The 25,437-nt window shown below is 38.3% G+C and overlaps 1 protein-coding gene across 8 annotated transcripts in view; it reads right to left on the reverse strand.

Moving 5' to 3' along the window:
* Nucleotides 1–25,437, reverse strand: part of GRID1 (glutamate ionotropic receptor delta type subunit 1) — a 477,950-nt gene that overhangs the window by 93,484 nt on the left and 359,029 nt on the right. For all 8 annotated transcript variants that reach the window (XM_074544662.1, XM_074544661.1, XM_014267759.3 and 5 more), the window contains 2 exons: nucleotides 18,098–18,151; nucleotides 6,081–6,254 (listed from right to left, as the gene is read on the reverse strand). In XM_074544662.1, coding sequence (XP_074400763.1) covers nucleotides 6,081–6,254; nucleotides 18,098–18,151 — 228 coding nt within the window. The remainder of the gene's footprint in view (nucleotides 1–6,080; nucleotides 6,255–18,097; nucleotides 18,152–25,437) is intronic.

Below are 25,437 nucleotides of genomic sequence, written 5' to 3' on the forward strand. Positions count from 1 at the left end.
GATTTTACTTTCAAAGTTATGTATGAAGAAAGCTCTTCGCTCCTTCAGAGGGACTAATCACAGACAAGTGCTCTTCTGAGAAGGCCAGCAAGCCACAAAGGCTGACCCCAACTCCTGAGTGGCCAGCAAAGCCAGGAATCCAGCCAGAGATGAGCTGGAAGGCAAGCTGACACTGAGATGCCACTACTTCAAAAACTCATTCCCAAGCTGGGCATCTGTACCCTGTTGCTGCCAAAACTGCTCTGTGAGTGGCCACAGCAGTCAGCTCCAAGGATGAAGCAGATGGAAGAGGAGTTCAGAGCAAGTGCAGCCTGCCAGAAAAGCCTGCTGCCTGAGGAGGGAGATCATGGTGACTGCTATGCACACCCCAGCATGCCCTAAACCTGTGTGTCAACTTCCACAGCTCAAGTACTGCCCAGTGCAGTTGCACATTTGTGTCTCCAATGACAGAGTGCATCTTAGTGGGAGCAGCAAAGATTGATGCTTTATTCATGGTATAATGGTGTGCAAACAAGTATATTGTTAGAGCAGAGGGACTGAAAATTTGACTGCAGACAGCGGGTACCAGGGGACGGGGCCCGGCCATCCCTGGGACTGCGGCCTGCACTGCGGCCTCTCCCTCAGCAGCCCCAGCTGGTGGAGGCACACAAAGTGCCACACCACAGCCCTGTCCTCGCCACCACTGTCCCCAGAGCTGCCTTAGGAGCTGTTTGTCCTGGTCCTGCCCACAGCCATCATCTCTCGTGGGCCGAGCCCGCTGTGAGACAGCACACCAGTGCGTAGGTTATAAATACACACTTGCTGCTCAGGGAGAGCGGGATCACAGCCAGCACTCTGGCATTCATGGAAACACAGTCAAAAAACAAACGTTCATTAAAGACTCAAATGTCAGCTTCCAACTTCCAAAGGGCTATTTATTTATTATCCCTAAGGCAAATGAAATAAAAAGACTAAAATTCTCCTACAACTACCAAAAAAATCACGCCTCAACTGTATATTTATTCAAGCTTTCTGTCAGTAAGGCATCTAACTACTGTGTTACTTAGTGTTTTGTCCATTCTACTTTTAAGTATCTCAATGAGCTTTCCAAAGAGTTCTTTGAAAGACTGCACTCTCAGAATCTCTTTTTAATTTTTTAATTGATAAGCAGCTCTTCTTTCCTTTTAAATTTTCTCCTGTTTTTACACAGTTACACATATCCCAATACTCTTTCCTTCTTACAGGTTCTAGTCTCTAAATGCTCACTGTCCTTCAGCTATTTATTGTGGGCATTTATCATTATGAGTGTTTTCTTTGCCAGTATGTTTTGTAACAATGTGTCAGCAATAATACAAGGCCTGGATTACCCTGTAATGTTCAAGTTTGCTAGCTGGAGGCATTGGCTTCACTCACTAAACATCTCAGGAATTTGGCACAGCTAACACTAACTATGCAAGGAAAGTCTAGTCTTTATCAACTATGCCTTGATAAAGAGAACTGAACATAACCAAGAGTCAAACAAAAGGACAAGAGGTAAATGCTGGAATTGCAAAACAGCATAAAAGATTATAATTTTATCCTACCTCATTTATAAATAAATATAGATACAAATTAGGTTTCAGAGGTGATAACAAACAAAAAATGGAAGTACTGATGCTTTCTTTGAGCCACTATTGTCTGCTTCCTGATTGAGCAGTGAACAAAAATCCAATGAAATAATTATGTAAATTGAGAAATCCAGCAGTCAAAAGAGGCAGAGAGGAAAAGATCATTGCAGAGCCTACCCAGGGTTTTAACCTCCAGTGTGATCACAAAATCCCCCATGGCCACGGGACACCTGCAGTGCTTTGGGGTTTTTAATGAATTCCTCTGCTAACACACCTTGTAGAAAACACACATCATTGGGCTTCAGGGAGAGATTTGTGCTGGGCAATGGGCAGTAAAGTCAGTTCAAGGATACTTTACATTCACATTGTACTCAGAAACAATTTCACTGTGACTGAACATCTGGCCAAAAATCCAAATTAAACTTTGCTAAAGAGACTAGCAAATATAGGTTTGCATTGAAAGAAAAGGAAAAAATGTGGCTCATCAATCCTTTATGGGAGAAAGTGAATGCTTTAATAGGGTTTAATCAATATTTACTGCCCCTCAGTAGCACTCTACAGTTGTGTAATAATAGCAGTGTTAACAAGCCAAATGAGAAAAAACCATTTAGTTGGACAAAACTTAAGTTTAGGCATTCAAACACATCCTAAAAAACAACTTCACTTACAGTAGTTATATTGCAATGTTGCAATAACTCCTGAACAGAAAATAGATCAGAAATAAAAACCCAGCTTTGTAGGAGCAACTGCTAAGAGATGCCTACATAGATATCTGATGGACACACCACTGAAGAATGAAATCTTTATTCAAGGAGAAGATCAGCTCTTTCAGTGAATATCCTCCCGCACTTCTCAATGTCTCCTCAAATATGTCCAAGCAATGCCAGGAATAGTTCCTCAGCTGAGAGGCTGGACTCTCAGTCAGGAATAACCTCATTAATTTTGTGACACAGTATACTGGAGTTTTCTTTTTGCCTTTTCAATCCTACTATGGATTTTGGGTCATGCTAAATTATTTCAGATACACTGTGTCCCTGTAATATATTTTAAAAGCTTTAGAATCTTACGTGGATTGAACTCATCAACTACATAAATAGTAAGCAAGGGCAAAAAAAACCTAATGTGAATTACATTTCTAAAGAGAAATCTTTCTTAAAAATTAAATCTGATTTTGAATTTATGAATGCATTATGACTAACCTGATGAAAGAAAAAAATACCTTCACCAAAAATTGAGTTTGTAGAGTGCCATCAAAACTAATACTTCAAAAGAAATATTTTGGAAAGAAGCAAATTAGACAGCAAAAGATTTTCAAATTGAGTCTGTAAGAACATTCCTGAAATAATCTATAAAGTTTAATAGCAACTAGACCACTATGTACCATTCAAATGCCATGTGAGGATACATATTAGGCCTGGCTAGAACTATAAATCCTGAAGTGTTTCAGTGCTTTCTCTCCAGATTAGGCAATACTGACAACACTGTTGGCTCAAACCACAGGACACCAATGGCCAAGGGAAGAAAGCAAGTCCTAAACTGTGTCTTTCCTGTTTAGCAAAAGTAAAAGAGATGGACACAAAAAATCCTACCTAAGAATAAGACAGTGAGAAATGCAGTCCTCTGAAGTCAAATAAAAAGATCAAGACAGGAAACTTCATAAAGCTTTTTCTCCACTTGAAGCAGAAACCCAGATGAGTATATTATATGTGCAAGAAATAAGGGCATGAGCAAAATTTTGACAAGTGGGTTGATGGAATAAGATTGGATTTCCACAAAGCATTCAGAACAGATGAGTTTTTGGATGAGCTTGCAGAACAGCCTGATCTTTAAAAGGCTTGTCAGAATGCCAAACAGGGATGATCACCCACTGAAAAACAACCTTCCAGGATATGGTACTAAAGACACAGAGAACAAAATCGTTCCAAAAAGATTTTCATTAATTTAGCCAGAACAAAGTTAATAATCCATGACGTAAATGTTTCTTTCTTCACTAGCTTGTTAAAAGTGCTAAATTCTCCCCTAGAAAACACTACAGCTAGAGGTTGACAGAGATTAGCTTATTCTTCTTCAAAGTCATTAAATAAATAATTAACCAACAATAGCTGGTAAGTTACCTTGACAACAAACAATTATTAATATGAGACTGCCCAAGGGAGAATGGGGCAGGGATTTCCAAACTGTGGTGTTAATCAAAGTACTTCAAAGCAACACAAAAACTCAGTGCTGGCAGGCGGTCACTGCCTCTGGTGGATTCATGCAGCCTGACATGGAGCTTGGAGCTCCTGCAGCCTCTGGCAACAGGGGTAATTCAGTGATGTACTTCTCTACAGCAAAAGGTCACCACTATTTTTTTAAGCAGGAAAAGGGAAACAGAAAATTGCAACTACCTGAATTACAGGATCATTAATAACATGTCAGTCACACTCAAATTAATATGAGCTATATGCCCACAAGATGTTATGTAAGATATTTTGGCAAAACCTATGAAAAATAAATGTAGCTATGGAACACTTCAGGTATAACTGCACATGATAAAAGCATCCTGTATTCAATCTATATACACTTAAAAATATACTGGGGACAGCTAATTTGGAGAGCTCTCACATGTGCCCTCTGTCTTTCATGCCAACGCAATTGAACATGAAAGTTACAGAATCAGCTGCCAAAAACATTTTACCTCTGCACTTCTTTATCTCTCTTGGTTTTGAGGTCATAGAGAAGGAACCAGTGGGCAAAGCATAATATTACCATTCCATTCTCTCAAAGACAGTTTCTAAGGTGGTATAAAATTTCTGAAAGATAGATGCTGAGAGGGTTTTATTTCCAAAAATCCACATCTGGAAATCAGCAGGATGAGGGTCCTTATCTAAAGATCCTTATCAATTAAATTCAGTAATAGGACATGAGGATGGTGGTGTTAGCAAACTACCTCGCAGTTACCAGTTTGCAAATTTGCAAATTAGAACTTGCTCAGTGGCCTTCAGATGAGTCTCTGAATTAGATTATGCATATACCAGCATAGGCAGCAATACTCAAAATCCCGCTGTAATGGAAGATTATTCCCCAATGAGTGATTTGTTGGTGCAGCATAGATAATTTTTCATTATGCTGGAAATTGCTTTGATCCTCTGAAATGAGCGGCCGTTGTTCTCATTACAGCATACCTCAGAGTTACTAACAAAGATCAAAAGTGTCTTTTCTTTCTGAGCCAAGGCAGACATAGCCTTTCCCCTGTGCTGAAAGAATACAGCCACCATCAGAACTACAGGGGGTGTGTTTGGCTTTTCCCAAACTTTGCCATGGCTAGGACAGAACCTGAGCCAGCAGAGCTTCTCTTCAAGGAAGAACTGTTCATATCTGCCCCTTAAAGGATTTCAGTCTCTGCAGCTACAACTTTTTAGTAGGGTGCAAATTTCCCTTGGGAGATCTTAACCCACTTTCCTTCCTGACATTCTGTCTCTCCTGGTCTGAAACTCTTCCAAGCCAGGACAGGATTCCATCTTGCAGGAGCCCTGACCCCACACACCCTCCTGAGCAGGCTGCAGCAGCCCAGGTTGGTGACAGCCTCTCCCCAAGACTAATCAAGCCCCTTCTCCATCACCCCACCACACACATCTACACTGGACAGCCCACAGGCTCAACCACTCTGTCCTCACGTTAAGACTAAGTTAGCAATTAAATGTTTTTAAGTGAGTTTATAATATATGTCCCACTAAAGTTTATACCTATATTCAACACCTTCAATAGTGATATAAATAAGATTTTTAACTGTGTCTGAAGTAAACCAAAATACATAAGTCCCATTGAAAGTCCAAGGCCTTTGTTTCTAAATTATTGCACTATCATTGGAAATAGCACCTATTAAATAATATTTAAATGACTGCAAAAAAAATTCTGATATCTGGGACAATTTGCCAGGAAATGTCAAGATGTTGCTAACACCAGAGTCAGATGTGTTACCAAAACCTGAAACTTGAACTAGCAGTGCATATTTTACACGCTCAGACAATTAGCTGCTGCTGGGGACTTCTGAGACTATTGAAAGGGACAGACTGAATACATCAGCTTGATTCAGACCATTACCTAAATATGAAATGCTCTGCAGCCCAATACCTGTCAGAGTTCTATTATCCTCCCAGGTTAACTCTTTCACAACAGATGTTGAATAAGCATAAATACAATAAGCAAGCTGTAATATCACAGGACTATGATTGCACAACATTTTTCAAACATAAAAAGATTCTTAAGAGACTCAAATATGCAAAATCAGCTCTGACTTAGGGCAATCACTTGCTGATACTTCATGGATGTAATATCACTTCTAAAGCACTCAGTACTGGGAAATAAAATAATTTAACAAAGTCAAGAAACATTGACCAGATCAGATTTATCTGTACTCATTTCCTTCCTCCTCTGAGTTCATACAGCCACAGAAAACTGTCCCATGGCAAATTCTTAATATGGAATTTTTTTCTGCTGTGCACAGCTACTGACCTGCAGCATCTGAAGGTAGCCTTCCTGTGGATCACAGAGCAGTGAGGATATTCGGTGGTTGTTCCTCATGCACCTCTGGTTGTTGTCCCTTGCCAGAGGGAAAATCTGCCGAATCACTGTCATCCTCCCCAGAGCACTATGCACCAACTCTAATATTTCATTATCAGTGATTTCCTGTGAAGGGAGACACAGCCATTTAAAAACATATGTTTGTCCAGACATTTTATGTACTTTCATTTTTGGTTAAATGGTTTTTTTTAAATACAGTAGGGGAATTATTTTACAGATGCATATGCTTAGTCTACACCAAATGTAATTTTGCACTTAACAATGCTATTTTTTCATACATCATCTGAAACAAAAGAAAAGAGCCTAACACAGTACTATCCATCTTGGCAATACTACAATTTTGCAGATGTAGTTCCTCAAAGGAAAGCACCAAAATGGTCTCAATAGAGTTCTTAAAAAAAAACAAAAAACCTTGAAATGAAATTTATATAGAAAGACCTTTTGTTTGACAGACTAGAACCTCACTATATCCTCAGGACAAAATAACAATCGAAAAACATAACAGTCTTCAGGAAATATGGCTCTTTCACCTGTGAACAACATTACAAGAAAGCACTTTTCCCATAAGTACAGTAGATCATTTCTGCAGACTAATCCTGATAATGACTCAAGGAAGTCTTTTGAGGTTGTCTGTATTAGGAAATAAAAAATAGAAGAAACTTTATGGAGAGGTCTGACACATTTAGGAACATCAGTTTGCGCACAGAGAATAATTTGGGAGAAGATATAAGGAGACCTCAAGGACAGGCTGCTTTTCTCTCCAGGCTTCACAATTTCTAAAGCTTTGCTGCAGACCTTCACACACCCCAACCTCCTAATCCATCCTGGGACAGAGCCTGCATCTACTGCTCTTATAGGAAGGCTGAACACATTTTATGTTTAAAGAAAGACACAAAACAAAAACCTCATTTTTTACCCCAGTTTGAAAATCACAGGCTTAGCTGATCCAGGAATCATAACAAAGGTGCAGCTTGTGATGTTTTTGTCCTAGCAGGAGCTCACTGTGAGGAAAGGCAGGCACTGCTGCCTGCCCTCATGCCCCAGGCACCTGCTGTACATCCATCCCAGCTCCTCATCAGGGCCACCAGCAGCATGTGCAAGCCACATCAGCCCATCCCCAGCACAGCTGGAATGCCCTGGCTGCACAGCTGGGCCAGCCCAGTGCCCAGTCTGCACAGGGCTCTCTCAGCCCCCTGCAGCTCAGGGGGCTGCAAATCACACTCATGTTGCTGCAGGTACTTGGTCAACAGGGCTCACATCTTGTGATGCATCCTCAGCAGAAGTGAGCCTGGCTCTGGACATTTAACATTCAAGAAAAAATTATTTTGTTTTCTTGCCATTTTCTCTGTCAAGCTGCGAGGGAAATGACCATGGGGTTATAATAATTACTTGTTATGGTTGACTAGTACTGTACCTTGGCTCAATTCAGTTCTTCTTTGCCAATTTCCCTTTTTTGTTAGGAACATGAATTTTTAACTTTGAATAAGGTGAAATTCATTGCATTAACGACAGACCAACTGGTGTGGCATGAAAAAAGTAAATCAGAAAACAAATACATCCTTATAGAAGACAAAGATTTTGAGAAATAGAAATAGAAAATGCTGGGTAGCATTTTCTAGCCTTGCAAGGAGACAATGTAGCAGACCCCCAGGCTCTACAGACCCCTCAAGATTTCCCATCTGTGGATCTGAGGGGTGTTAAAAGACGCCTCTAAGTTGAAGTCTGAGGGAGAGACAATTTAATGGCATAGCTTTAACTCATAACCTCCTAGGCTGCATCCCTTGGTAGGCACACTCAAACAAACTGGCTGAAAACAGAGAAAAAAAGAACCACACATCATCCAAACCTTCAGTTCAGCTCTCACCATACACATTTTGTGTCCCCTCTAAGTGATACACACCCTGTCAAAGATGTCTCAGAAACTCAAATATTGGTTGCTTGTGGAATTAGTTTATCTGTCTGTTTATCTGCACACACAGAACTTCAGTTAGTTTGCAAAACCACGTCATAGTGCTCAGGGGAATACTTAAATCTGCTTTAGTTGTGCTCAACTATCATAACACAAATCATAAAATGAGACAATTATGTTTCACATTACAATCTCTATTTTCCTAGAGGTAATGACAGAAAATTATAAATTTTAATGACATTAATAATTTAAAGAACTGAAACATATTTCCAGAAAATATATCCCTGAGAAAACTGGAGGATTAAACAGAACAGCAGTGAGAACAAGGATGCTCATGGAGACAAGCTAGAGATTTATTTGGATTTTTTCAGTAGTATCAATATTGTTTGATGGGTTATTCTAACTCCCCTCAATGCCCTAATTACATCTATAAATGAACACTTGTTGAAAATTCAGAAAACATCATTCCATTAGCTATTATTCTAGAAGATTCACCACAGCTTACCCTGCAGGTAGATTTGTTCAACATTTACATATTGCTGGCTTCTCTGCATCCCACATGAACAGACAGACACACACACATGCATATGTAAATAAAAAGATTGATCCTTTAAAGAAAGAACACTGTCTGCTTTTCTTAGCACAAAAAATGTTCTAATACAATGAACAGATGCTCTAATACAATGAATGAATTCTAATGATCTGTGCACGATCACCTGTCCAGCTCCCATCCTCACTGCCCTCCCACACACCCACTACTACACCTCACTTCTTTTACCCAGTGCTCCTAAAAGTCTCTACAGGGATGTAGTCCTAATTTAATTTAATTAGCTCCATTTCTAGAGATAAGGACTCTGCACTGGGTGTCCAGATGTCTTTCTCAGATCATAGTGAGAGCCTATACAGTAAAAGATGTGCTGATTTAACAAAATGTTATTCCATACTAAAAATTCTCTTGGGGGCCAGGGTGGAAAGCACACAAAATGATAGTAAAAGCTGGACAACACAAACAAAAAACCCACCATTGATATTACTGTGGAAAAAATTATTCACTGATAAAACAACTCATCAAAGCTCATCTATGACCTTGCTCCTAAATGACTGATTCTCTTTCTGTGTAATTCCACAGCATTAGAATCAGGCCAGTTCTAAAGCCCACAGATTTTTTTGGGCATGATGCAAGTACATATCCAGGACTGTTTCAAGTTTATGTATAACTTTCAAGCAGTCATCAGGAAAAGAAAACCCACAGATTTTTTGTGGGAATAAATAAATAAATATAAATGCTGCAGTGTTGAAGATCGCAGCCAAAAGGAGAGAAGTGAGATTTCCTTAGGCAAGTAATAAATATAGAGTACCTGGAACACAATTAGAATAAATTGTAATTGCAAATTGCTACATTTTGCATTGAAATGTGTCATTTCCTAAATCTTCTGAAATTTCTACACTGTGTTCCTAGTATTTCTATTCTATTTTTAAACTTTTTTACTCTGTATTTTTGTACAATTTGAGAATATCTTAGAATGTTTGCCCCACTTGCATTCATAAATGATTATTAAAAGGTCTAAACTTTTCCAAGAAAAATTAAGATATAGGGAAGTGTAAAAATTTACCAACTTCTGGTTGTCAAAGTAAACACAGATATCATTACACAGATTGGTGTGTTCAAATGAAGCAAAGAAAATAAGATTAGGCACTTCCATATGAAGAGGACCAGTGAGCAGGACCCCAGTCGTGGCTCTACCCAATCAAAAATTAGGCCACAGCAATTTGCACGGGGACTGTTGATCACTCAAAATGCACATAACATGGACATTTCTGGACAAATATTCTCCAAAAGAGTGAAGAAAAACACTGCAGTCATAAGTTTTTTTCTCCCAAAGTGAGTTTTCCCAATATTGCTCCACAGCCATGTGCTAAGAAAACTCTGCTCATCATTCATTATCTTACACCTGCCTACATGCTACCCCTGGGGAAAAAAGTATCTTGCTGAGATAGACTTTATCTGATAATTACTATTCTATTTTCTGCTCATTTTTCTCAACTTTCAAAAAATATCTTATAAAGGAAAATAATAAAGAGGTGCCCAGATGACAGCTGAGAAGCCATTTGATTCTCAAATCAAGATGACCAGTAGTACCTACAGACATACTGGGCACATCTGATGTGGTGAAAGGAAAGAAAACAAATATTGGCAGAAGCAACAGAAGTGCAGGATGTACTTGGAAATGGAAAGTAAGAAGTACTCCTGCATCAGGGGGTTGATGAGACACCTTCTTGTCCCTCATATAGAAAACTGCCCCCTATAGACAATGAAACAGTGGTGAAGAGAGACCTGTGAAAACTGCAGAAAAAAAGAATTGAGCTTGAGTCCAGAGCAGGATTAGCAGAAAGATGTTCTGAGTGAATGTCCTGAGAGGGGAAAGGAAAAGCATCAATAGCCATTTTTCTGCACTCTGCTCTGACTGATCACCTGGGCTGAGCTTGGGCAAGTTTTCTCTGTCCACTGAAGATCTATAAATTAATCTGCTGGCAGCACCACCAGCATCATTTGGAAAGCATCATCTGTCCAAAAAGGAAGAATAAGGTCACCTGCTGTCTAAAATTTTTGACTGGTATTCAAGTGATGAGGACAATGTCATCCCCACATGGCCCAGAGTTCCCCAAGCCCCTTAGCACTCTAACTTCCTGTCTAAGGCTTCTCTGATGAATTGGCTTCTCTTGCTATACTTCCAAAATATTTTCTTGCTTTTCCTGCAAAAAAAATTCCAAGAACTTCTCTTCTCACATCACTTTTCCCTTCTCTTTCGCAGCTAAGAGGGCTTTTTTGATAAATATCAAAATAGTTGAGGAGAATTCAGCCAAATACATTAGACTTGCATTTGCTTTAGTAGTTTCTCTGCGCTTACTGATTCGAATCAGGATCTTTATTTAAAGAGAAAGATTGAAAAGAAAAAATATTAAAAAGCAACTTTTGCTCAGTGTTAATCAGTTTAGTTTTATTTTTTATTAAAAATTACAAGAATTTCAGGGGTTTTTTACTAATCAATACTTTGCTCTTCCTATGGATGTGGAATTTGTATAATACTCTATTTCTACAACTATTTGTTTCACATTCTACTAATAATAATTAACTAATTGCTACTAATCTACTAATAACAATAATAATAGATTTCTACTAATAACAAATGGGTCCCTGACTTTTTTTTTCAAGCATGACTTTCCTTAGCACTGTAAAAGCTACTGATGATTTTTTAAAAGCTCCAGTTATTAAGTTCAGGTTAGTACACAAGGATCAACTGGTCTTCCACATTCTATCTACAAAAGAAAAAGCATTTTTTTGCAGGGGCCATTACAAATTCAATTTACCTTTCTGCTATCCACCGCACAATGTTGCAGTGTAAGCTGTTTGATTTTTGTTTGCTTTTAAATGGGACAAATAACACCACAACTTTTTCTAAGAGATAAAGAAATGAGCTCATTTGCAACCTCAGATTCAAGTTACTCTGCACAGCATTAAACTGTATGTTGAAACAGAGGAATACAGAAATTCAGTCACCTGCTAACCTCCTCACTTCTTAAACCATTGTGCCCTAAGAAATACCCACAGGGGGTTGGCACTTAACTTAAAAGGACTTCTTTACCCCATAGTATATTCCTTTCGAGAGACTACCTGATCTTTTAGACAGTAAAAAAAAATGTAATGGAATTTCTGATAGTTCTCCCTACTATTGCCGTGCTTGCAGTTTGAGAACTTAGAAGTGAATATTGGATTTCAGCATTTGTTAGTCCATATGGCAAAGAATGTGGTGATTCTAAAACTAAAAAAGAAGTTATTTAGTGCTAATCACAAATGTTCCTTTGTATCTGCTCTGATGTGGATTGATCTGAATCAATGAAAATCAATGTAATGTAAAATCAACAAATGGAAACTGTAGTCAAGAGGGAACTCTGATCTTTAGCTTTCAGACTTACTTTTTACACCTTACAATTAAATCTATTTTTAAAACATTAAAAGTGCAAGTAATTAATTACTAGGCATTCTTCTATCCAATAGAAGAATCTATCCATTCTTCTAACCATACACAATTACAACATAATCCTCCATTACAAATGCCTGATACCAGAAAACACGATGCTCAGTTCATCCCTGGCTAAGTCAAATCACTGAGGTGGCCCCAAGGGTGGATTTGGCTGACAGAATCTAATCAAACACAGTCATTCCAGTTTATTCACTAGACAGAGAAGGATGGAGCTCCGTGATAGCTGGAAATCAACCATGACTCACAGATCTCATACATTCATGGTTACCACCAGAAGTACTGAATAAAGGGTTCAGTAGAAGAATATGCAGTGACTCTTTGCATAAACTGTAATAACCACATTGAAAAAATATGTATGGACAGACCTAGAGCAGAAGGTGCAGATCAGAAAATAACCAGTGGCATTCAAAACACAGTTTTATTTGTCTTTCCATACTGACACTAAAATTATTTAGCTGACTTATATAATGTGAGTAGTATGATGAAAAATGAAGAATAAAAAACAAAAGCAGAATCAGGTGAGAAAAGAGACAGATGATGGGATGGAAAAAGGCAACCTAGGAAGTTGTTCCCATACACTCTCAGACTTGGATCATAAACCATTTTCCAATACTGGATCTAATTTCCACTGCAGAAGATTAAATTCTATTTCCCTTATATTTCCACATTGAAGATGTGATCATATTCTTGTTATGTTTGCACCAAGTTTTTCAGCCTTTACACATGGGTCATATTTTACCAAGCTTTCATCACACTAAATGTTTTCCTCTATATTTTCAACATTGTTCTGCATGCCTTGTTCTGTTTTAAAGTATTTTGCCCAAAACTTGCAATACTGTTCCAACAAAGACAAGCTGATGTCAAACAGAGCAAAATAATTGCCTCCCTTACCTTACAATGGATGTTTCTGGTATCACATCTGAGGACTACATTTGCTAACTCAGCAGGACAACAACAGCACTGATTCTCATTCTGGCTTTTATCCACAAGGATTCTAAGCCTGTCGTGAAGGTGCTCACCACCTATACCTCATTTTGTAGCCACAAGCAAGGGCACTTCTCTATATTAAATCTCACCTGGTGGAGTGCTTCAAATTCACCTAAAACAACTGGAACTACAACAATGTGTTTTTAACAGTCTGGTGATAATTAATAGTTTCTATAAAGTCAGAATCAGGGAACTAAGTAAAAACATTACACCCCCATTTTTCAAGTAATCACCTCTCATTTTATCTTCTGCTATATATAAACTTTTTTATTGCTTTTCATGATCCCTGGTATGAGTCATTTTGCAACACAGCCTTATTTTATAATTCCTTACTTTATTACTCCTTTACACTCTTCCCTAGCCCTTTTCTTAAACCGCTTTTTCTTTAGAATTCATCTCTGATTTCAATTTCTGTGAAGATAACCCACTGTCACCATAAGAATACTTTGTTATGCCTTCATCTTCAGAGAATCCCAGTTCTTTAGCCACCCTTTACTTACTGAGTTATCTTTCCAAAAGCATTACTACTAATTTCCCAAAGCTGTGAAGTTGGACAATCTTTTGATGTCCATTATCCCCATGGTCCTTTTCCCACCTCTCCCTCTTCTCCAAAAAGTTCGTGTTACCATGGCATGATCACTTTCACACTAATTATCTTCTGGCTTCCTCAGCCCATTCTTCCTCAGCCATAATGAAATCTGAACTGATGGCTGTCTTAACATTTTGAACATGTACAGATAAGGTCAATCAAAGGAAATTTGTGAAGCTCTGTCTGTGTCCCAACCCTATTTTCTCCACTGCAAGGAATTAAAATCATCCTTTAATTTCTTGTCTTTTTTTTAAACAGAAATGCCCCAAAAAGTCCCTTTTGAAAACAGTTTTCCTCAGTGTCTTCTGCATATTTCCAGGCAAAAGTTTGTCTCTCACCTCTTCTCAGCTTCAGAATGGGTACAGATGTTTTTTGACATGTAACATTGCATTATCTTTATTTCATCCCTACCTGCCCTTCACAAAAAGTGTTCTCCTATATCAGTCAGTAGTGTTGTGCTTTGCCTGATCATATCTAACAGTTTTTTGATTAAACAACTGAATAAAAAAGAAGGTGAAAAAGAAATTAAAGAAATGATGTCTTAATAGTAAAACAACTAACTTGCATTATCTGCCAAATTCTGTACCATTCCACTTGCAGGAAGAGTAGTTCTTTTTGTACTGATTTACATGTAAAAATAGTGAATGTTTAGAAACTTGGAATTAGAATTAAATATATTGAGATGAGAGAATAAAATACTGTGTTTAATTTTATTATAATTTTGTTCAATATTCCAGTTTTCCAGAATAATTTATCTCTTCTTTACCCTTGGAATGGAGACAATTTTAAAAACATCCCACAAAAGGGGAAACATGGTTTCTAACTCTTTTTATACTCCCAGACCTACTGCTGCTGCTAATAAAGAAGCAGACACAAGCTCCTGGAGCACTGCTCCTGGTACAACAACATCCAAATTCAGTTTCAAGTACTGCTCTTGTACCTCTCCCACAGACATATGCCCTGGGCAAGGCACAGCATTTTATCAGAAAAGGCAGAAAAAGAGAAGGGGAGAATGAAAAATGTCATGAGGAGCCAACAGAGATGCTTAATGCCAGGTATGAAAGAGAAAGAAAAGAGAAAAAATAAAAATAATAAAGAAAACTAGGGAAAAAAACAGGAAATAAATATGCAAAAGACAGGGGCCATCTGTAACTGTGCCAGTCTTGCCAAAAGAAGCAGCAACACACGTCTATCAAAGCTGGTGGGCACTTCAACCATCAAAGGTCCAAGCAGAACACCAGATATGTTCTAACAGATCTCCCAAAACTGCAAGTCATTGACAGCTCCCCACACAGGCAATGATAATGAAGTGGTTTGGACAATTCTGGAGACACAGCTAAGCATGTAGTAGTCATCATAAAAAGCTACCTGGCATATTTAACCCATAATTTAGGGGTTTAATTATTAACCCATAATTTAGGGGTTAATAATTTAGAATCAATGTCTAAATGAAAGCAAGAGATGATTTAGCATTTCTAGATGAATAAAAAACAAAAAGTGCAGACAATGAAATATAAATCAAAAAGGGGGTGGGTAGTTAGAAAAACTTTTCTTGTTTTTCCTTCTAATCTTCACTACTTCTGACAGCTATTGCAATATTGAAACATAACCTGTTTGAAACCAGAAAACTGGGCACACAAATATATATATTTTTAAGCAGTAAGTTTTTTTATCACTTTGGCTGCAAAGAGGACATATGAGGACATGATACTGCCTGAAAAGATCCATCCCTGTGTATTCTCTTACCCTAGAAAACCTGCCAGGTAATGGTTCAGCCTTCCAACTCCACAAAATAAATTTAACTCCCAATAAACCAGCCTTTTTCTAAAGATGACCAAGTCCTTTCTCACTAGCAATGGCATCCAAACTGAACCGATACTTCAGCACAGACCTGGGTTATTGAAAACTAGCAAACAGGATTTTATTAGTATAGCTGTTTGTTCATTTGCTGCATAATTACCAGTCATACAGATGTACAGTTAGCTCATCCAAAGCTTGGTGGTCTTGCTTATCTAACAAAATTTAAGTAATAAAATTTGTTCCACCTCCAAAACTTAACTCCTATTCTACCACATGGGAAGGCACACAAGGGAAAAAAAACAACCAAACACAAATTTTTATCAGATTGTCAGTGCAAAGGGAGTAAAGTAGATTTAATTTAATAATAAAATTCTTATTGAAATAATACCATGCTATATAGTCATGCTCCCTACAGCAAGGTAAGTCTAAGTTTCAGGTCCTCATGGGCTTGAGGAGAAGTGGGAGACAGAGTACACTCTAAGGTGCTCTGGGTCAGCAGATCTCGGTAGTCCAGGCTGTCCAAAGCCCTTCATGGGTTCCCTGAAGTGCACAAGGCCTGGAAAACCTGCTTACAATCCAGTGCTCTTCATACAAGGAACCTCCATGGAAAAAAATTGTCCCTGTGCTCTCTTCGTGCCACTGCCCCTTCAATCAGTCAGCCCTACATCCCTCTTTCCTTGCAATGGGATCACTGGGTCACAGGGTGAATAGGGTGTAGGGTCCTCAATCTGCACAGGATAAAAAAAGACTGGCTAAGGTTTTGGTCCATTTGCATAATGGACTTCTACTCTCATGGAAACACATCAAAAAGAGATGATTTGACTGTTGGGAATTAAAAGTTAATTCCATTCCACAAATCACAGTAAGAATCAGCATCATCTTTTCCATCAAATATTCATGCACTTCCCAGTACCACTAATTGGAAACATGTACATGGAAAGCTTAATCAGTCTGTCTTCTTGCTGGCATGGAGGGATGCACACTTAAATAAGAAGCAAGCCCTAAGAAACCTCCAAATTTCTATAGATGCATCCATGGAGATGTTCAATGCATCTTCTTCTCACAGTAGCTTTAATCACACATACAAATTCCAACACTTCTGTTAAAGAAAGGACAGTCGTGACATTTCCTCTTCCTTTTGCCTGCAAAGAGTTTTTCCAAAGTTTTGTGAGTCTGAAAGGCTTCTCTAATTGTCTGTTTAGATTGAATTGCATTTTCAGATATTTATGTATTATGTGCATTGATACTTTTCACTAGAAATTTACACTCTCAATTTACACTTTAAATTCACACGCTGCCCTCATAGCTTCCCTACCCAGTCTTTAGCCACAAAGGAGAAAAAAAACAAAAGCATCCAAAGGAGAGGCAGAACCGGCACCCTGTGTGATTTATTTGTGTGTGTACAAGTGTGCACACATTAGTGCACAAATGCTGAAGGCTTTTATCAGAATGTTACAGATTTAGGCTTCGTGAATTGAATTTTAACATCTGAACAATAACAGAAGCAGTAAAAAAATTCACAAACACTCCCTCTCTATAAATGTTTAGGGAAATATGCACTGCATTATCTTTATGTGAATATAAACACTGACTCTCTGGGCATCTTGCTGATGTTTTGTAGTGGGTCATTACAGCAGCTGACAAACCAGGAGGTACTTAAATATAAAAAGGACTAGAAAGAATTTACAAAGCCTTCACAAGCAGGGATTTCACTCACTTTCCCTAACCCCTATTTAATTACAGAGCCTGTCTAATGCCATACAATACAATTTATAGTTACTATTAAGAGTTGCCTATCCAAAATTATTAGCTAGGTGCAAAGAAAGGAGGGAGAAATTAACAAAGGAATTGACTATTAAATTGGAGGCTATGCATTTATAATATAAAAATAAGACATTGAACACTGTTCTTTTTAAATTATATATTTTGCTATCTTTAAATAAATTATTATTAAAACAAGGAATTTATAAAATAATGCCATTTATCAGTGATTTATAAGTTACTATATATGGTACAACATTTCATTGTTTTTGAAATAAGAATCTGAACAAGTTCTCATTAGGGCATCATGGCACTAAGGTAAAATAAATAATCTTTGTAGTAGGAATAGGATCCCATTTGCTGCAGAGAGAAACATTACGCTTTGAATTTAAGTTATTCTGGATGTTGGCCAATACACCAACACAGTTCTGCACTAGAGAAAGCCTGTGTGTCATGTAAATACATATTTGAATGGACTAAACTTGCAAGGGCTCTTTTCTCTCCTGGCATCTGTGTGCAGGCTTTCACAGTAGTGGAGGGTGAGCTTCTGCCAGAGAGATTCCTGTGTTTGAGATATCCTCTGCTCCCTAAATAGCTAATGAAATAGTGTCAGCAGGAAGGAAAAAGCAAGTCTCCCCGTTGCTCTGAGGTACATTGGAAGCTTTATCTTGACCCCTGGTGTCCAACCTATGCCAATTCAACTAAGACAGACAAGCAATGACACCACAGTTTGAACCTTGTGCCATTCAAAAAGCAAAAATGCTACATATATGCTCAGTTTGGTGTGTCAAAACATATGAAACAAAAGATGGTGATGAGTGAATGTAGTGAGCTGTGTTTTCTCTTTTGACTTTCTTACCTCATTTACATAGACCCAGTGACTATCCTTTGATGCAAGGTTGGTTTCCACAGCCTACAAAAATAAAAAGAAACATAATAATAAAAATAAATAAAACATGGAAAATATATTCCAGAAAGAACTTATATAAAAATGTAATATAAAGCTAATTCTGATTGTTTTCATTGCTACTGATATTGTTTCAGTATAGTTCTTTTCCTCTCTTCCTCTGCTGCTTCATGGAACAGTAACTAATTGGTGGCAGCCACTTTTCTCTGAATTCAGTTCCTAAACCAAAGTACCCTGACTGTGTCCATGTACCACAAAAGCACACTGGAACAGGGTGGTACATGAGCATAAGGGATCCTGTGGTGAATAACTGCACAGAACATGCAGTTCAGGAGATCTACCTTCTCTATGATATATCTAATGATCCTCCTCAGCTGGGTTTCTTTTCAATATGCCTCCCAAAATATATTGTCTCTGGCTCATTACACCTCTGATAGTTTATTTGTTAACTCACCTAATTAATTAAAAACATGACAGTGAGATGCTCAAGCGAAGTTCGCACATTTATATGAGAGCTCACCCTCTCCTCACATTTACATAAGGCTCAAGACAAAGTTATTATTTGCATGGTCACGTTACTGTGTTCCTGGTATGAACTTGGATAATCACTAAATACTATAAAGAAACATCCCATCTCAGCAGTTTGCATATTTATCCATACATGTATAACCCACTGGGAAGCTAAAACTGGAGAAGATTGCACTACTAGTACTGAGAGAGAACCTCAGTTGAAGGATCTCGCAATAAACACACAAGTTCCTAAGTGTCCCCTTTGTTTGACATGGATAAGCTCACTTCAAGACACTTAATAGTCTAATAAAGTGATAGCAAGCATGGAGAGATGTACACTACACTGCCAGTGATATTGTTAATGTCCTGCTTAATACATGGTTAAACAATTACTGCAGTGTGTTCATCTCTGCTAATAAAACAGTGCACACATGTATTTCAGGAGGCAGTTCATTACACCATTTTGAATGTTCCTGCCTTCAACCACTTCTTTCTTCTGTGCCAGTATGACCCCATTTATTGAACAGATATTCTTATCTCTCTGTTATAAATGGCCCTATGAATCACTGAAATGAACCCAATTTAAAACAAAAACTGCAAACAAATACAAATGAACAAAATACTTCCAGTTACTAATTTTCAACCTGGATAATTTCCACAGTATGTCAAAAAAGACTGCAGTGGTACTCAGAGGCTCTGTAGACTGTAGCACTGGGCTGAGCAGGAACATCATCAACCACCTTCCTCTTCAGAACACATTTGCATAATAAGCCTCTCAGATATTTAGTGTCAGATGGGATGAATCACCTTCTCTTATGACACTGACTACAGATGACTGGCTTAGAATAAACGCCCACGACTTCTAAGGCTGCACTGGAATGACAAGAAATCCATCCTTGATATAGGCTAAGGGGTATCTCATTCCTTCAAAAATATGAGGTAAAATTTCACTAAGTAGCCAACACCAGCATCTTTAACATTAATCTTAGCTTACACTGCGTCCTTAAAAAAGGTTTAAATTACTTGCCGAAGTAACTGTTTTAAAATTTTACTCATTTGTGTAGTCCATAAAACCACAAGAGAAAATTGTGGGCAACACACGTATCTCCCTCTATTTCTCATGTTCCCAAGCTGAAATACTCCTTTAAAGAGACAAAAATCCCAAGAGAAACCACAAACTCATTGAAAGAGGAAAATCAACACAGACAGAACACAGTAATTCTCTTTACCATGAAGAGCAACATCCCCTTGGTAATTGCCTCCCTTCCATTTCTTTTAGCTGGGAGGAACATTAAACTGACCACCTGAGGAACAGCAGCTCTTAGGAAAGATAGCAGTGATGAACAGGAGGGCAAAAATGTGTACATTTTCTCCCTATTCAGCTCCCAAATATATCCACACAAAGCCAAAGTAGCCAGGTGCTGTAACAGAGAGAGAAAGAGCGAAGTGCTGCTAGCATTAGCAAAGCAGAATTAAATAATGCTCAGGTGCAGAGTTATTGCACTGGCTACATTGAGTGATTCATCTGCAACAGTGAGCAATTTGTATGAATAAATGCTCAGTCTGGGGAGACGCAAGAGCCAGGGAATTTGAAATGAATTATCGTATCTCATTCTTCTGGGTTCACATATCTGGGCCAAAGTTTTTAAAATGAGGTGCCTAAATTTAGGCTGTTAAAGAGTTTATCTTTAGTCATCAGAGTGCCAGACCACTCAGCGCTCCTCCTACAGAGCCAATGGCTCTGCATTCTAATAGCCTGAAATGTATTTAGAAACATCACCGTAGGTAGTCAAGCCTGAATGGCTCTAAATATCTTCTGCTCAGAACTACAACACATAGCCTGAACTGCTACTCGAAAATGAAAATGTGCTGGGAGGGAGCTGAAACTTCCTGCATTTTGTACCATATTTACAGACTTGCAATCCAAAGAAATCTTTTAAAAAACCCTATTGAAAAACAGCTCTCAGGTTTCAACTTTCTGATATCACCAGTCTATTGCCAGAGGCTCATGAAAGTTAAGCAGTGCAAAAAGCAAGGTCCTGGGGACCTGTGTTATCATAAGGAAATTTACTGAGAATGCCTCAAAGCAAGAAAAAAGTTAATGTTCATAACTAAGTGAGTTTTTTTTTTTTTTTTTTACTTTAAAGAGAAAAAAGATACTTAAGAAATTATGGTCACCCATTTTTAATTTTTCAAGCTGTTCAGTATCTTGCCAATTGTTTGACATTGTGTCCAGCCATTCAAAAAGAAAACAAATTGTCTATGAAACATCCTTGAAGGACCTATTCCATCCTACTTGATAAATGTACCCTATATAAAGTAGGCTATGAATTTCTAAGATTACTTTGCCTGAGTAAAAGCATTGCCACCTATTGGGGAAGGATTTACAGGTTAAACTATGTTATAGTTTTGTATGGAAAAATTATTAATATAGGTGTAAAATGTCCTAGTTCTTTTTATACTTTCTATGTAGATGGGGGTCTAGGTGATACTTGGGAGTAATGCTTCAAAACACTTCTATGAAATAGAAAATCTGCTTTTGAGATAAAAAGCACAATGGAAATAAAAGAGCATCCATCTTTCATTTGTTTCATCTCAGAGTAGTAAATAAATTCTAAAAATCTGGGAAAAAAGAGGTTTGAGACTGTGCCCTTCTTCCTCCCCATCTACCTTTCAAGAGCCAAATGTAAAATGCAGAACACAAACAAGAGAATTGTAATTCACTCAGTGGACCACTGCAAATGACAACATATAAACTATACTATCAGAATCAGACCAGAATTAGAAGATGAGAAGGGGAGAAGTGAATGCAGGAAACTGTTTGATTTCTCAGTAGTAAGCATTTGCAATATAAATGAAAAAAGAAGGAACTGAAAATCAAAATACGAGCGTTAAGATTTCAGATCTCATACAACACTGATAAAAGGGTAAGAAGCTTAACCTTTTTCACATATATAGCTTTGTTCACTTTTAAATGTATAACTTAAAATAATTTACTGCCACTAATCCATGAAAACTTTTTTATTGGAATCCAGTGGAAAACAAATATTTACATTGCCTTTATGAAAAAGTAACTCGGTTCATTATTTTATCTAATGGCAGTTGCAGGATTAAACAAGTTAGGAAAGTAAGCAATAAATACTGCTATATTCAGAAACAATTTTGCAGAGGGGAAAAAAAAAAGAAACAGAAACAATTCTTTCTTGACCTTCTCAAAAAATCTAAAACTGAAAACCTCTCCAAGCATATAATGCCTGGCCAATAATAGGGAAGGCTCTTTTCCACAATACCTGGCTGCTTTGCCAGGGCCAGCACCTTGCTGTTAACAGCAAAAACTGCATAAAATGGGATGCAGGCATGAGTGGCCGGACACAACTGAGAGGAGATGCTGGGTGTTCAAACAGGCCTGGGCAGGCTGTGCTCCAGAGACAGCAGGATGTGCTGAAGAGTTGAGAACGACATGCAGCAGTGTTATAGTTACACACCTGTTGTCTCCTCCCTGTGCATCCAGGGGAACAAGCAGTAGGGATGTCTGGAAGCCCTGCAACCAGCCCTGGGATCCTAGAAAGAAATGTCTTGCAGATGGCAAACACAGATGTTCCTGTTGTGTCTCAATTTTTGGAAACAAAGGTTGCCATCCAGAAATCCATGATAGAAAAGAACCACCAGACTGTTTTGCTAGGGGGGGATACCAAAGTAGCAAAAGTTATTATTTGCACATCCTGTAACTTAATGGTGAGGATAAAGAGCATCATAGCTTTCCACAATGAAGAAACAAAGCAGAGGGCAAACTGGGGAGTTCACAGAAAATAATTTGAAAAGGGTGTCCTAAGAGACATTGGAAGAACTCAAAACCAAATCTCTTGCAAACTGCAATGGTTTAACTCCAGCGAGCAACTAAGTACCAGGCAGCAACTTGCTCACCTCCCTCCCCTCTCCCAGTGGAATAGGGAAAAGAATCAGGAAAAAAACAAAAGGTAAAACCTGTGGGTTGAGATAAGAACAGTTTAATAGCAACAGCAAAAAAAAAAATCTTTAAAAAAAATTGTAATGAAAAAGGACAGAACAAAAAGACAGAAAAATAAGCCTCAGGATGACAATGATGCACAATACAGCTCCTTCCCACCTGCTGACCAATGCCCAACCCATTCCTGAGCTGCCACCAGTGCTCCCAGCCAACCCTCCCCAGTTTATATACATGCTGTGGAATGTGCCTTTGGCTACTTTGTGTCCATGTCCTGGCCATGCTCCCTCCTGTCTCCTCATGCACCTCCTCACGGCAGAGCAGGAAACTGAAAAGTCTTTGAGCACTCCTTAGCAACAAGCACAATATCAGGGTGTCAGCAGTGGTGCTCTCACAGTGAATACAAAACACAGCACTGAACAGCTACTAGGAAGAAGAATTAACTCTATCCCAGCTGAAAGCAGGGCTCAGCACAAAGTGATGACTAATTACAGCTGTCATCAGGGAACAGATGCCCTGCACTGCAGTGAGTGCTCCCTGTTACCCATCATCCCCCGACCACAGCTCTGGGCCTCAGTCTCTGTGACAAAGCTCCTCCTCCACAGCTGCATTCCCACTGCAGACCCCTGCCATGCAGTCAGATCATGGCCAGCCCCAGGGTGCCTGTGTGAAGGAACCTTCCCTGTCTGAGCATCCAGGACCCTGTGGCTGTCACACTCACAGCACCTGAGTGACCAGCTGGGGGACAGAGGCCGCTTCCCACCTGCACCCCCATACTCACACAGAGCACGTTTCCTTACTGCCTCAATCCCAGGTTTCCCATGGTAGTGTCTCAGACATCCCAAACCTAAAAATAATTTAATCTTGGTATAGTAAAAAAAAAAACAAAAACAACAGCTTGAGCATCTGAAGAGAGACCACAAACAAAAGAATCCCTGAGTTTTATCAATATAAAGAAGAGGAAGTCTTGGGTTCATTAGCTTCTGCCATATCCCTCAGTGTCCTGGCCATAAGTCCCTGGGCCCCTTGTCGTGCCAATGGTTGTCAGTTCAGGCCCTCTGGTCTCTGGCTCCCACCCAGAGCTCCTGCACCAAATGTCTCCCTCAGCACTGAGAGCAAAACCCAGGCACAGAACTGCTGCCCATGGAGCATCTGAGCAAACAGCCTGCAGAACAGCTGAGCTCCTCCTAGAGAACAGCATGACAATGACAGATAAACCCATGATTTACTTTTTCTAACTTATTTTTAATTATTATTCATAAAGAAGGTGAGCAAAGGAGGGCTTGCAGAAGTAGTCATATCTAAATCTCAGCTATTTGCAAATCTTTCATAAGGGATCAGTCTCATTAATTCATTACACACTCAATTTACATTTGCCCCTGAATACATGTCAAAATAAAATTGTTTGCAGCTCTTGTCCCAAGTAAGTTTGCTTCCAAAAGGAGCTTCTCTTTTTTTCCCTTTTTCCTTCCCATCTTTGGATAAATTATTTCTCTACTTTGTTTTCTTTCCCCCATCCACCAAGAACAACAAAAAAAATTTAGAACCACTTTGAAATCTGCTGTAGCAACACTGCAGTACAGCAGAAAAAAAAGTCACTCTCTTCTGTATATAATTTTGTAACCTAATCCAACTTAGGTCCAGCTGCTTGGTTTCATGCAGGAGATAGATTTGGATTTTTAAAAATAGCTTTGTTCTTGATTTAAATGTCCAGGAAAACATCCTGAGACTCAGGAAACTGGTTTTGATCCCAAAGAAGAGCTACAGACCAAGTTTCCACTGCAATACAACTGACAGTAATTAACTGGACAATATCAAAGTGCACCTGTTTATCTGAGAAGCTTTGTGTATGTCTTGGATACAAATAAGTTAAGATAACAGATATAAAAAAGTCAATTTTGGTAGAACAGATGGGTTCATTCTATAGCCCCTAGATATCCAACTTATATTTAGAAAGCTCTTCAATTAAAATAGTGCAGTTCTTGTCCAGGTGTGACTTGCATAGGTAATAGCACTTCACAGAAAAACAGTTTCTCTGTACCAGTGACTGGGATTTTTGTACTTCCCTAGAACCTTCTTTCCTTTGTATTTTAAATAAATAACTCTTGGCTCACTATCTCCAGAGAAGCATTATTAGATCAAAAATAAAGAAAACATTACTAGCCACAATAAATAATTTATAAAAATATTAAAATTTTTATAGCATAATAAAGAGCACTCCAAACTGATACTATTTCTACAGTTTAATTGTTAACAGTACCATTAGAAGAGAATTTAAAACAAAAATTTCCAGTACAACATCCCAGCTCAAGATAAAACCTTATAAAACTAAGATAATTCAGACTAAGAATCTTGATGATAAAAATTCAGTTGCAGTAAACTGGATCAAGCATGTAGGTTCATTTTTATTACTTAATACAGGCTAACTAAAATTTCTAAATATTATTTCAAAGTGGAATATGAACATTTTTCTTCTCTAAACAGCAAAATAGGAATTTAAAGAGTTTCCATGATGTATTTTTGCAGATAGAAAATTTATTGAAACTGTCCCTTTCTAACTGAATCTCATTTTCCAACAATTTGAATTTTACTAAAAAAAAATCCAGAAATTCCGTATTATTCCTTCTTTCTGAAGTTATTTCCAGAACTGTGTATGTACATATTTTTTCCAAAGCACCAAGCAGGCTCACCTGTGTTTCCCTGATCACCACACTAATGGAATGATGGAATTCCTTTTACCACACTTACACCAGAAGCTGCCAGTTCTGACTCCTAGTACACAGGAGCTTCCTACAAGCCATTAATGAACCACAAGCAT

The sequence above is a fragment of the Zonotrichia albicollis genome, chromosome 7, assembly GCF_047830755.1.
Source record: "Zonotrichia albicollis isolate bZonAlb1 chromosome 7, bZonAlb1.hap1, whole genome shotgun sequence".
Taxonomy (NCBI): Eukaryota; Metazoa; Chordata; class Aves; order Passeriformes; family Passerellidae; genus Zonotrichia; species Zonotrichia albicollis.